Source organism: Centrocercus urophasianus, unplaced genomic scaffold, assembly GCF_019232065.1.
Source record: "Centrocercus urophasianus isolate 14NV4802_14NV808 unplaced genomic scaffold, USGS_Curo_1.0 seq_20, whole genome shotgun sequence".
NCBI lineage: Eukaryota > Metazoa > Chordata > Aves > Galliformes > Phasianidae > Centrocercus > Centrocercus urophasianus.
Genome location: NW_024884756.1, coordinates 15,088,444 through 15,100,982, shown reverse-complemented (window position 1 = coordinate 15,100,982; position 12,539 = coordinate 15,088,444). Strand labels below are relative to the sequence as shown.

The 12,539-nt window shown below is 37.5% G+C and overlaps 1 protein-coding gene across 2 annotated transcripts; it reads left to right on the top strand.

Annotated features, from left to right (window-relative positions):
• Positions 1–60: 60 nt before the first annotated feature.
• On the top strand, positions 61–12,308 carry RBM45 (RNA binding motif protein 45). Of its 2 annotated transcripts, none has more exons than XM_042822410.1 (10): positions 61–474; positions 1,683–1,805; positions 1,912–2,038; positions 3,472–3,582; positions 3,913–4,092; positions 4,972–5,101; positions 6,295–6,391; positions 6,774–6,937; positions 8,232–8,428; positions 11,425–12,308. In XM_042822410.1, the coding sequence occupies exons 1-9, from the start codon at positions 94–96 to the stop codon at positions 8,422–8,424; spliced, it is 1,506 nt and encodes a 501-aa protein (XP_042678344.1). In that variant the 5' UTR covers positions 61–93; the 3' UTR covers positions 8,425–8,428; positions 11,425–12,308. The 2 variants fall into 2 exon arrangements, with proteins under 2 accessions (XP_042678344.1, XP_042678343.1); XM_042822409.1 differs by having other exon boundaries at positions 6,771–6,937.
• Positions 12,309–12,539: the final 231 nt, after the last annotated feature.

The following is a 12,539-nucleotide window of genomic DNA, read 5'->3' as shown; positions in this document are numbered from 1 at the left end:
GGGTGGGGGGGGTTTGCAAGAGGTGGCGGGTTCTACGCGCCGTCCCAGCGGCCCGTGCGGGGACGTGGCGCGGCGTCGGGGTGGGGTGCGGCCATGTTGTCTCCCCGGCGGAAGGAGCCGGGTGGTAGCTCTTCGCCCGTCCCGGAGCAGAGCCAGCGCTCGTTTACGGCCCGCGAGCCGAGCGGTGGCTCCACCATGGAGGAGAGCGGCGGATTCCGGCTGTCGGCCGAGTGCCTGGACGAGCCTCCCAACAGCCGCGTTTTTGTGGTGCTGGGCAAGGACGCTGGCGAGGCGCTGATTCGGGAGCGCTTCGCGCCGTTCGGGGACATCCAGAACATCTGGCTGCTGCGCGACAAGCGCACCAATGAGTCCCGAGGCATCGCCTTCATCAAGTTCGCCCGCAGCTCGCAGGCCTGCCGGGCCATGGAGGAGATGCACGGCCGCAGCCTGGCCCCCGACACCAAGCCCATCAAGGTACGGCCGGGTCGGGCCGGAGCCTTAGGGCGGCCCTCTCAGCCCGCATCCATCCCGGCACGGCGGGAGGGCCGCAGCTCGCGAGGCCCTGCGGGCTGCCCGGGTGCTGCCTTCGGCCTCATGGGTCATGAGAGCTGCTGCGGGCTTGGGCGAAATGCAATGCCTGAAAACTATCCTGTTTATTTTTTATCGCTGTCTTAAAACGTTTAATTCCTGTAAAATATTTAAAGGGAGTGCATTTTAGGTGCTTTAAACGGGATTGGCACGGATAAATAACAAATAAAGCTGTCTTTGCAAGAGTGCTTTATGTGGGTCTTGTATCTCGTGCACAAGCTGTTTGCGTTTTTAAATCTATAGCACGTTATGGTAGGTTTCAGCCTCTTGAATTGTTTTTGCATTCCTCAGATAATGATAAAATTTGAACGACTTTGAACACTGAATATTTCATGTACTTTACTGTGGGGGAAGGATAAGCACTTAGCTAAGTCTTTTGTGAGGACCTTGCTGTTAGAAGTCAGGAAATCTGAGCTGTGCGCCTTATTTTCCTGCACAACCATTACAAAACACAATTCCAGTGTTCTGTGAAACCACTTGCTACTTTTACACACAGAGCTTGTTTTGGAGGTTGTGACTGTTTTAGGGTTTTTTTTTTTTTTTTTTTTTTCTTGCCTGGATATCTTCTGGGATAACTTCTTGGGTGCGGCTTTTAGGTAAAGCTTGTTTTGAAAACTAAGATATTCTATGCTAAAGGTCTGAGAAGCTATGCTTAAGTGAGTGCTATTTGCAGACTGTGTTCTAGCTGAGCTGGAAACTGGAGCTGCCAATTTCCCCCTGCAACTCATTTGTTTCAGTTTGTGCACTCTTTTCATTCTTGTGAAGACTGCTATACCAGGGCTAACCAGTTGCAATAAAGCATTTGCCTTCTGTGGCACTGGCAGTGTTACTGGACCAGGTTTTAATATTCCTTGCCAGCTGCGTTATCCCTGATGGAAACTTGTGCTACCCTCTGTCTTGCTTGAGAAGCTGTTTTGAGTGTCCTGTACTTACAGGTCTTCTGTTGCAGGTGCATGTGTGATCAGAGATGTTTTTTTTCTTACTAGGAAATCTGTATAACGTGAGCGAAAAATGCAAAGATTTGCTTAAAAACTGACTTGAGATGTGGCTAGGACTCTCTTTCCAGTAATTAATGTTTATGTAATTTTTGTTAGGTATTTATTGCACAGTCAAGAGCTTCTGGAAGCCACCGAGATGTTGAAGATGAGGAGCTTACACGAATCTTTGTTATGATACCAAAGACCTATACAGAGGAAGACCTGCGAGAGAAGTTTAAGGTGCCGATTCACTGTTTTTTTTCTTAATTTTTCAGAGGAGCTTAAATCGTGGAACTTTAATGCATTTTCAAATATTGTGAATTAATACATTTCTTAATTGTTCTAGATGTATGGAGACATTGAGTATTGCAGCATTATTAAAAACAAGACTACTGGAGAAAGCAAAGGTTTGGGCTATGTGCGGTACTTAAAACCATCGCAAGCTGCCCGAGCAATTGAGGAATGTGATCGAAGTAAGAATCTAATTGAACTTGTTAAAACCTTTCACAATAAATGTGTATCATCATTAATACACCTTTAATTTTTACATTTGCTTGCAGGTAAATTATTTATGGCATGTAAACACATCTTGAGACAAAAGTTCTGTTGCAAATAAAAATAGTATTACTAACATTCACCTAATAATGTTCTTGCATCACTAGCCCCTGGAAGGAAGATCAGTGAAAAGAGTGTAGGAATTGATAGTTTGTCTTAAATTGGGTATTCTCATTTGGATTTCATACCCAGGGCAACCTCATTTCTAAATAAATAAATAAATAAGAATGTTTTTAATCAAACGTATATATCAAATATAATCCATAAATAATAAATTTGTTGTGAATAAATGTAGCCTAAAATTGTTCTTAGGAAATTTGTTTTTTCCTTCTTTTCCCCCACCCTCCATTTAATATCAGGATTAATGTATTGCAGAAACTAAGACTTTGCCCACTTTACGATCAATCACTTATGCTCTGGTACCAAACAATTGTTAAGGAATTGGAATAAATCCAGTAGAGGGCTGCTAAAGTGTGTGACCTGTGAGGAGAGGGCTCAGGGACTGGGCCTGCTCAGCCAGTAGAGAGGCTTTTGGAGAAACTTATTAGCACTTTACCAGTCCAACCTCCTTCACTTACTAAATATTAAACACTTCAGCATGTAGCTTTAGGTTTTTTGTTGTTTTTTTTTTTTTTCTTTTTGCTGTGTGGGAGTTTTTTGGGGTCGTTTTTGTTTTTTTAAGTAATATGCCTGGTGTATCATAAGAAGTTCTGCTATCCCTATGCAAGAATACTCACAAAAATGGGTGATATTTATTAGCAGTTCAATTTTATTTCCTTTATGATTTGAGTTTGGAGGATTGGAGATTCATAATCCTTGAGGTCCCTTCCAACCCTGTGATTCTGTGAAATGAAATGGATTAGATGGCCTAAGAGTTAATACCTGCACTATTGATAAACTGAATGTAGATCAGCCCAAAACATCTATGAGCAGCTGTTACAGTTCTGTGAAAGTTCATCTGATTGCCTTCGGAGCGTCTCCAAGTCCTGCCAAATATCACAGAATGGTTGAGGTTGGAGGGGACTTCTGGAGTTTGTCTTGTCTGGAAGCACGTCCAGATGGCTTTGAATCTCAATGAGGTTATTCACAAGGACGTGCCCCAGTTGTTTTAGATACTGATGCATGGTCTCCCAGGAGTTAAGTGCAAGTGAGCCTACTTACATGTTCCACATATGACACTTTCACTTCCACATCATTGATTATGCCAACTTGCAAGAGTTACGTGTTAAATGACAGTGTTTGGTGTTTTTTCTGAGTAAACTGTTGAATGAGATATCCAGAGAGTGCAGATATGCTCAGAGGTATTTAAAGTATGCTGAGATGTTGCAATATGTGTGATGGTTTCTTTCAGGCTATCGAGCCATTTTGGCTGAACCGAAAAACAAGTCACCTGAATCTTTTGAACATGAATATTATAGCAATAACGTGAGGCAAGAACCAAGGGGAAATGTATTTCCATTTTGTAAGTCACAGTTTTTTATACTGAAAATTATTTGTAATCGCAATTGAGGGCAGTTTGGAAGAAGGCAGTCTAAAGGAAGCTGAGTTCTACAGCTGGTAAATTGGATGTTTGAGTTAGAAATGAAGTGGACATTTCACTTCACTTGTTCTTATGGCATGCTTTGGTCTAGTTGCCTGATTATTTCAAGACCTGCATTCATGAAAAATGCTTATGACCTTTGGTGTATAACTCACTTAGATTGTTTCTGAAATTTGAATGAAAACTACATATGAATCGAAGGCATGCTTATTATAATGGATTTGATTGTTTATTTTTGTGTTGATTCTTGAGGTGCTCAGCCAGAGTTTTGTAGTTTTGAAAAAAATGAGACCAGGATTCAGGAGTCAGTCTCCAAACGTCTGTCAGTGGTATCACGGCTTCCTTTTATCCAAGAACAGCTGTTTGCCCTCTTTGATCTAGTCCCAGGACTGGAGTATTGTGATGTTCAGCGAGATCCTCATACTAATAATGGTAAGTAAAATTACAAAAATCTTTTTTCTTCTATGAAGAGCACATTTTTTTAATTGTGCCTCAATTCATTTGTATTGCTAAATACAGTGGTTAGAAGAAATAATTGGCTTTTTCTTGCGTCAGTGGTTAGTACTACCATCGCCTAAGACTGAAAATTCAATTTTGATTGAAGCCTAGTTTACAAAAAAAAACCAACTGTATTTAAGGCTAATAGAATCTCAGGAAGGGACATAATCAAATCCCTGAGAATCATTAATTTAGTCAAGTGAAGTTAATAGTTCTGAATGTAATGGAACGAAAAAAACCTGTAGATTAGACATCTATTTATAGGACATACAAACTAGATCATTTGAGTTCTCATCATGAAATTGTTTGGTGTGTGGGGGTGTGTAAAAAGCTGACATGAGTAAATGAGGTGAAATCATTCCAAAACAAAACTTCTTTTGTATTGGAAGAATTGTTTTAGTTTCAGTGTTCTTGTTTTGCTATAGATGAAAAAACAGGAAGGAGCCCTGCACAGTGTGAAATGGGAATAATTCAGTTCAGTGTAACTTTACAGTGCTGCTGTTGGAATAACTATATTTTAAGATTATCCCTCTACCTAAGAGTTAGGCAAGACGACACGTCTTATTTTGCTGTATTACCAGCTTTTCAAATTAATACAAACATAGCTGATCTGTCACTAGTTAATTTCATGGAAGTTTATTTCACAAATAATATGAATATTGCTAGTAAGGAATATACAATGTGGGAAAGAGACTTAGGAACTTTGTAGCATCCATGACTAACCTGTAGTTTGATCCTACTTTTGTACATGAGCGTATCTTGTTCTTAAGATTTGCTTGTGAAGCACTGGAACCGTGTGTGTTGTATTTCTAGGGTATGCTGTGATTCAGTACAGTACAGCTGCGTCAGCTATATATGCCAAGTATAAGCTACATGGGTTTGAGTATCCTCCTGGAAACAGATTAACTGTCATTTTTCTGGAAGATGGGAATGATAGTTCAGAGTAAGTACTGACACTTAGAAGAACTGGGAAGTTGTATTCTGGAGAGCAAAACTATTGTTATTTAACAATAAAAGATAACAGTGGTGTTACTAAATTAGTTTCACACTTGATGTGTTGGTTTTTTTGTTTTATTTTTTGAAGTTGATAATGAATATCTTGAATTAAGAGGAATTAATTTGAAGAAAGATTAAAATATGTATTCTTATGATATGTTAGGAAATTTGGCAGGAATCCTTAAAGGTCTCTGTAACAAGCAGGGTGTCTCTAATGTTTTTTTGAGGCTTTGTATTTAAAGCAGATATTGCTTCCTTGATCTGTTAGTGGTGTTTACACTGCTGCAGACAGTGGCCTTGTGAAATGCACAGGCAGAATAAATCTGAAGATCTGATTCTTGCACTTGTACAAGGATTGCCAGGTTTTACTTCAAACCTAGATATCTGAATATCTGCTGGTAGATGTGGAAGTAACCTACATGTTTTCCTGTAGTGAATATTACAGATTCCTTTAGGACTGAAATTGAGCTATTTGAGGCATCAGAGCTGTTCGGGAATATGAAAAAACGGTACTGTGCAGAGCCATGATGGGAAAATTCACTCCAGAAGTGTTATGCCTGGTCTAACCTTTAAAAAATCCATTGAGAATATCCTTCTTGCAAATGTCGCCTTTTGCTTTTCAGTACTTTTCTATGATTTCATGGCCTTAGAACATAGGCTGTGAATCTGTGTAAACATGCAGTTGCTTTTCTTATCTTCCATCAGAACAAAGGAAAGAGTACTAGAGAATGAGAGCTGGAAATGAACTTCCTTTGATAATGTTCTGTCTTCTGATTTGAATTCCTGTGCTTTTCTTTCTCTTAAAAGACAAGAGAAACTTCTGTCTCCTCTGCCACCTTGGCACCTTTCACATGAAGTTAAGGGTTCTGTAGAGTTAATGTTTCTTTTTTGTTATAATATTGGAAAAAGCAAGGGAGTGTTGTGTCTCAGTAGAACTGAGTTTTTTTCAGTGGATTCCTGCTACAATGTATGCTTTCAGTTTGAGTTTAGGGTGTTATGCAAGCTTCTTCTTTTAATTGTGTACTTGAGTTTGCAGATTATTTTTTATCTTCACGTGATTAGGAAGATCTTTATTTTCCTCTTGCTGAAGTTAACTAACGTAGTTCTTGCTCTAAAACAATTTATTATCGCTTCTTGCAGCCTCATCAGAAAAATGGCAACACAACTGGTAACAGCACATATGACCTCAGTGTTGCGAAATAATAACGCAGTTGTTCAGCAGTATAGGACACCTCCTGTAAGTTAATATGATGGATGCTGTTAATAGTCATTTTCTTTGAGTTAAGAAACTCCGGATGTGTCAGTAAGGAGCACTGCCTGCTTTCTTCTGTAGTAGCTTTAGATGCTACGTATTTAAGAAATACCTCTGGTTGATTTGTGTGTGTGTGTGTGTGGGCAGGGGTGTAATTCCCTTTAAATGTCTAACCTTATTTCTTTGTTAATCAATTTAATGAATAAAGTAAATGAATGAACTAAGATTCAGTTAAACTTTTAGAGCCTATCTATGTCTTGTTGTAGGAGCAAAAATTCTGAACGAGATGAAATGATGCTATTTTCTTCTCCTAGAATTGATTTATAGTTGATTTTTATTTTTTTTTTTTTTCCTCCCGTTTCAGCAGGCATTTGGAGGAACCTCTGGCTCACCATTACTTCAGCCCCAAACTGATGCTTTGCTTCCACCGCCCAAGAAAAAAGTTCCACCTGACACTTCTGTGAAGGAAAGGCTTTTTGTACTTTTTCATCCTCATCCTTTACCTGTGACTATATTGGAGGATGTTTTCTGGTAAGGCTTCATATACAGATAAGTATTTTTTCTAACAGTGGAGTACTTAAATGCTGAAAAAAAAAAATAAAAAAAAATAAAATAAAAAGGGTTGCCATCAGAAGAACTATTCCAAGAAAAAAAATAAGAAAGGATCAGTAAATAATGGCTTCTTTTGAAACAAGCATCTAATGGAATACCAGGGCAGTAGGTTTATAATAAATGTAACCAGAAGTGAAATTTCTGGTCTCATAAAAAATTATTTAACCAAGAACATTGAATTTCCTTTTCTTGTAGCTTAATTAATTTGTCACTTTCTTATACAAGATTACCATAAGGAATTAAAGTATTCTGGTAAATTTCCACAGTAATTTAAGGAGGGTAAGTTTAGGAAGATTTTTTCCAGATAGGTTTTGATGGTTTGCATCTTATTAATGCTGTTTCAGCAGTCATTTCACACTACTCTCATATGAGAAACAAAGTCATAATTGATAATTCTTGTCATCTTTAAGTCAAATCCACAGTTCAGCTGTTCACCAGTGGTTTGATTGCTTATTTTTATTATGCTGTTGAAGAGTACATTTCCCTTTTCTGATAGCTGGCATTTGCAGCAATTATCTGGAAAGCCAAGGTATTATCTAAGCCCTAGGATGGGAAAAGAAATGATATGCACTACTGTTAGAGTTCAAAATATGTACCTTTTTTATGTACTGGACTTTCTGGTCTTCATACTTCTATAACTTGAGTGTGAAGTAGACTTTCACTTCAAACTTGATAAGGAACTGTCTAGGAATCTCCTGAGGATTTAGATTTTTCTGTGAAACTTTAGCTTTTGCTTTGTGAGTCATTTCAGCAAGACCTTTTCAAAGATGAATCACAGCTGAATGAGTTGATTTAAATGAGATGTGAGTGAATTGCCTCAGATGCCTTTGCAGTTGTCTGGTGGTTTTTATTTGGGGTGGGTGAGGTTTTGTGCATTTGTTTAATGTTTACTGTGTGTGGCTATTTCATAGATCAGCGTTAGTGATTCTAAAAGAATATGTAATGCTTGTAGTTCTATTGTAATATTCCATGGAAGACTTTGCCTACGGACTCCTGGGCTTATTTCCATTCCTGTGCAAAATTGTAGACAAGGGAATGAAAGCTAGGACTTTTCAAGGAGGATAACACAAGATAATATAACATTTGTGTGAGGATATAGAATTTTCAGCTATCAAATTCCGTAAAGTTGAGATTGGATGATAGATGTCAGTGCTGCAGCGAAACCTATGAACTCCTTTGTTCTTTTTTCTTTTTTTTTTTTTTTTTTCTCCAGTCGTTTTGGAAATTTAATAAAAGTTTATCTTGTGGCTGGAAAAAATGTGGCCTATGCAAAATTTGCAGACAGAGCAAGTGCCAGTGAGGCCATAACTGCGTTACATGGCAAGATTGTGAACGGTGTCAGACTTAAAGTAAGGTTGGCAGACTCCCCCACAGAGGAATCTAACAAACGTCAGAGAACCTACTGAGTAGGTGAGTACCCAGTCAGAGTGCTTGTGTAAGCTGAAGTTCAGTTATTTGAAATAGTTGGAAACAAAGTATTTTGAAGTTGTATCATGATAAATTTTAAATTTCAAGTTGGTTGATAGCTAGAAATAGATCTAACTTACAGGGGTTGTGTGTGTGTGTGTGTGTGGGTATGGGTGTGTATATACTTCTATACACAAACTTTTATTTTAGTAAAGAAGTCTTTATTTTTCTAATCTTTCTAAAAATATGAAACAACAACAATCTGGATGCTCATAGGAACTTTATGTACATAAAAGTATCAGGTCTAATCAAAAGAGTATTGAGAAATAAATGTTGTAATTGAGACTAGCTTGTGTGTGTCTTTCTTTCATTACAAACACGTGCCCTGAGTATGATATTGAGTAAGGATGCAGAGTTTAGCCCCGGAAAGGACAGATGAAGGAAGGGGTAAATAAAGTGGCTGTGGGAATGCTGCTAAGTGAAACCAAAAAAACTTTAGTAATTTGGGACTGGATCTGGACTCTCAAATATCAGACGTAGCTGGAATGTGTGATGGTGAAGAAGATACTGCAGAATGTGTGGTGAGGTGAATGTTTGAACTGCTAAGTTTAAATATTTTAATTAATGACATGGCCAATAAAAAGTGGCAGAGCTTGTATATGGAGGTTTTACAGACTTCAGGAACCGTAATTCACTTGTTTGTATGAAACATTGGTTTGATTCAAATTTGTATATTACTTCTTTAGTAGGCCATTAAGAGTATGGTTCCAGATAATTTCAGTAACCAGATTTCTACTGCTGGAGCAAAAAACAAAACAAAACAAACAAACAAACCAAAAAACCAAAAACCCCCCCAAAACCAGTTGTTTCTTTGTCTTCTTTTTTTCCCTCCCTTTCTCGTTCTAAAAACATCACTTGAAATCCCAACTCTCTCCACATCAATATTTTACATGGAAGTTTCACTCCTTGTCATTTCAGTGTGTGGGTATTTTCCTTGACCTGGGAGTTATAAAGGCCAAAAAAGATTTCACCTGCATGGTTCTCCCTCTTTTCCTAAGGACTTCCATGTTTCTCTTTTGATAAGCAGCGGTTTCTGAAGGTCGTCTTATGTATCACTTAAAAAATGCATGGAATTGGAGCTAAAACTCTTCTGAAACGTGAAAATTGTCAGTTCCAGTAAATGCAATTAATACCCTTATTTTTATTTACAAAGTTTTTTTTCTTAAATGTGATTTTTTTTTTTTTTTTTTTTTTAACTTATAATAAAAGATCAAATCTTTCTGTCACTATAGGGGAAGCTATGATTTGAAGTGTAATGTAAAATCAATTCTGTCTTTATTGCAAAAAACCTACTTCTTACTATAAAAGTATAGATATGATAAAAACATCCAGAGTTAGTAATAAACCTCAGAAAATGTTAATTCTTGAAAAAAATAATTGCAGGCTGCAGTTGTGTCCTGAGCGAAGATGACACTGCTATTACTTGTAAGATTGGCTTTCTGGAAAGTAATGACTGAAAGTGATTTAGAGTTTCCAGGTAGTTAATTGCTTGCTATGCAAACAAGTTGTTAAGAGTTGAAAGAATTCTTGGGTTTAGTGAGAAATTCCTGGATGTAGGAGGGAATGTTAGTATTAGAGAAAGCATTAGTGTTCATGTTGTAAAGGTTATCTGTCTGAATGATAACAGACCAAAGAATTATTTATAGTCTGAAACCTGAGTTTAGGAGGACTGAGTCTGAAGACATGACCCATTCTTAATCTGTAAATATGCTCAAATAAAGAGAAGAGGTGGTATGTGTTGTTTAATTACTTTTTTTTAGTGATAATATATAGGATCCTGGGCAGGAAGCTGATGCCTGATGTATTCACCTGCTGTAGGGAGCCTGCTTTGGCAGGGGGGTTGGACATGATTACTTTTGGAGGTTCCTTTCTACCCCTACGACTCTGTGATTCTGTATTCACAGAGTAGGAATAAAGACGTGGCTCTTTCTAATGGTAATTACCTGTCAGATGACTTTATATAGGAAAAATCATGCATTTTTGCAAACTATAAATAATTTAGGATTGTGTCTTGATTCTAGGCTAACAGTATTTATTTTTGTGGTTTGGGATATTTAAAAACTGAAACTGAATGCATAATGGTGCTTTCTGCTTTAAAATGTCAATAAACTTGGTTAGTGTTTTACACTGCACTGCAATACAAAGAATATTTGGGAGTCTGTCATAGATGAGAAGCAAGTACAGGGTGGAAAGTTTTGGTTATTGCTCCAAGACAGTGGACTTCCATTGGCTGCAGAAGCTACTTAGTCCACTGTATTAATGAGGGAGGAGGGAGGGAAAGAATGAAATTATTAGCTCTACTGTCCTGTTTTTAAACAGTTCTTTTTGTTACTAAAATTAGATTGTTGCCTTACCCTCTAATTTTCCAAACACTGCTAACATCAGAGCATGAAAATGATTGTGCAGGATTTTCAAATTCACTGAGGGTTTGGCTATTGGTGAAGGTTACTGAGATAAGTGAAAGGAGTACTTGGCATCCTTCTTACTTTTACCTTCTTACTGTTACAGAAAATGTTTAAAAACAAAAATTCAGAATTTGGAAAATGCCTTTTAACACAAATCACAGAATCACAAATCCCTGAATTGATTTGCATTGTTTTCATTCACTTAAATCTTTTTTAATGAAAATTCAAGTTTAATGTGTATGCATAATGACTTACTGCTGTGCAAAAATATTTTAAAATAGTAATTACACAGAAGTTGAAAAATATGCCAAAATAATAATTTTTCAAATATTTCTTATCAGCTATACTGTAGGAAAATTGCTGACTTGCACTCACTGCTCAGAATGAGGCACTTTCCTTCTTAAAAAAGAGGACACCTATATGATACTTAATATTATTCTCAATGTGTTAAAAGCCTTTCTCACGTAGGCTGTTGTAACGCAAATAGGTATGTTGCTTTTTGATACTATTTTTGTGCTTGTGTTTTTTCTGCAGAACTAAATAATGACATGACCCTCGACTGACTGACTGACTGAAACGTGACTAGACATGGTTCCTGGGGACAGTGACATCTTTTTCTTTTCTTTCTTCCCTTTCTTTTGCATTGTTACTCTAATATCATACTTTCTGTTTTTAAGAAGTGTGGACATGCAGTTTTTAAAGAATCTAGCAGTTTTAAAATTGTATACTGATGGTTGTTCGTGTAGAATCCTGTTATCTTGTATTCCAGAAATAAATATCTTGTGCTAAACGAAGTTCCACAAACATGGAAATAGCAGTGATGGGAGTCAGGTTTTTGTGGCTTGACCTGGTTAATTGATAATGAATCAAATTGTAACTACTCTGTATCAAAGGCACTTCCAGTGGTCAGAATTGCATTGAAGTAGAGCAGTAAATGAAAAGAAAGTGAAAGAGCTATTTCAAAAACTACTAGCATGTTTGAGAGTGTTAAGTCAGATTTGGTGGAAAAGCCATACTCATGAAAGTGATTCAAGTACAGTCTTGAATATTTCACTGACTTAGACCAAGAGTATTAATTTTCTTTATATGCTGTTTAGTGTAAAGGGCGTTTAACTATGGGTCAAGCTGTCAAAGCTGCTTATGTTTATCATTTTCTTGAGGTACTGTCATTGTAACTACAGAGAAATTATGGAGTCTGGGAATGTTTTTTTTTTTTCCCCCTCTTTGACTTCTCTTAAGAAGCTCTCAATGAATACATTGTTGAAGAACTGGGTAATTGAACAACAGTTCAGTATTTCAGGAAGATGAAGAGGATTTGAGTGTTGCTAAAGAGTAAACAAAGATAATTTGAATAAGTATTTGCAAAGATAATTGTCAAATACAAATACTTCCTGAATGGTACTTGTTGAACTGAAAAACTTGTTATTAAATCTCTATAGATAAAACTGAAATTCTAACTGCATGCACGCTGGGGTACAAGCATGCTCTTTGATGTACCTGGCTTCCAACTCCTGCAGTGCTGATCCCTTGACCCTCAAATGGGGATAAGTAGCTGAGCATCCACAACTTCCTCTATCTCTGAGCACCTTCAGAAAGATGTCCTTCCAAAAAATCTCCACCCCACAGGCAGGTGAGAATGTAGTCCCATG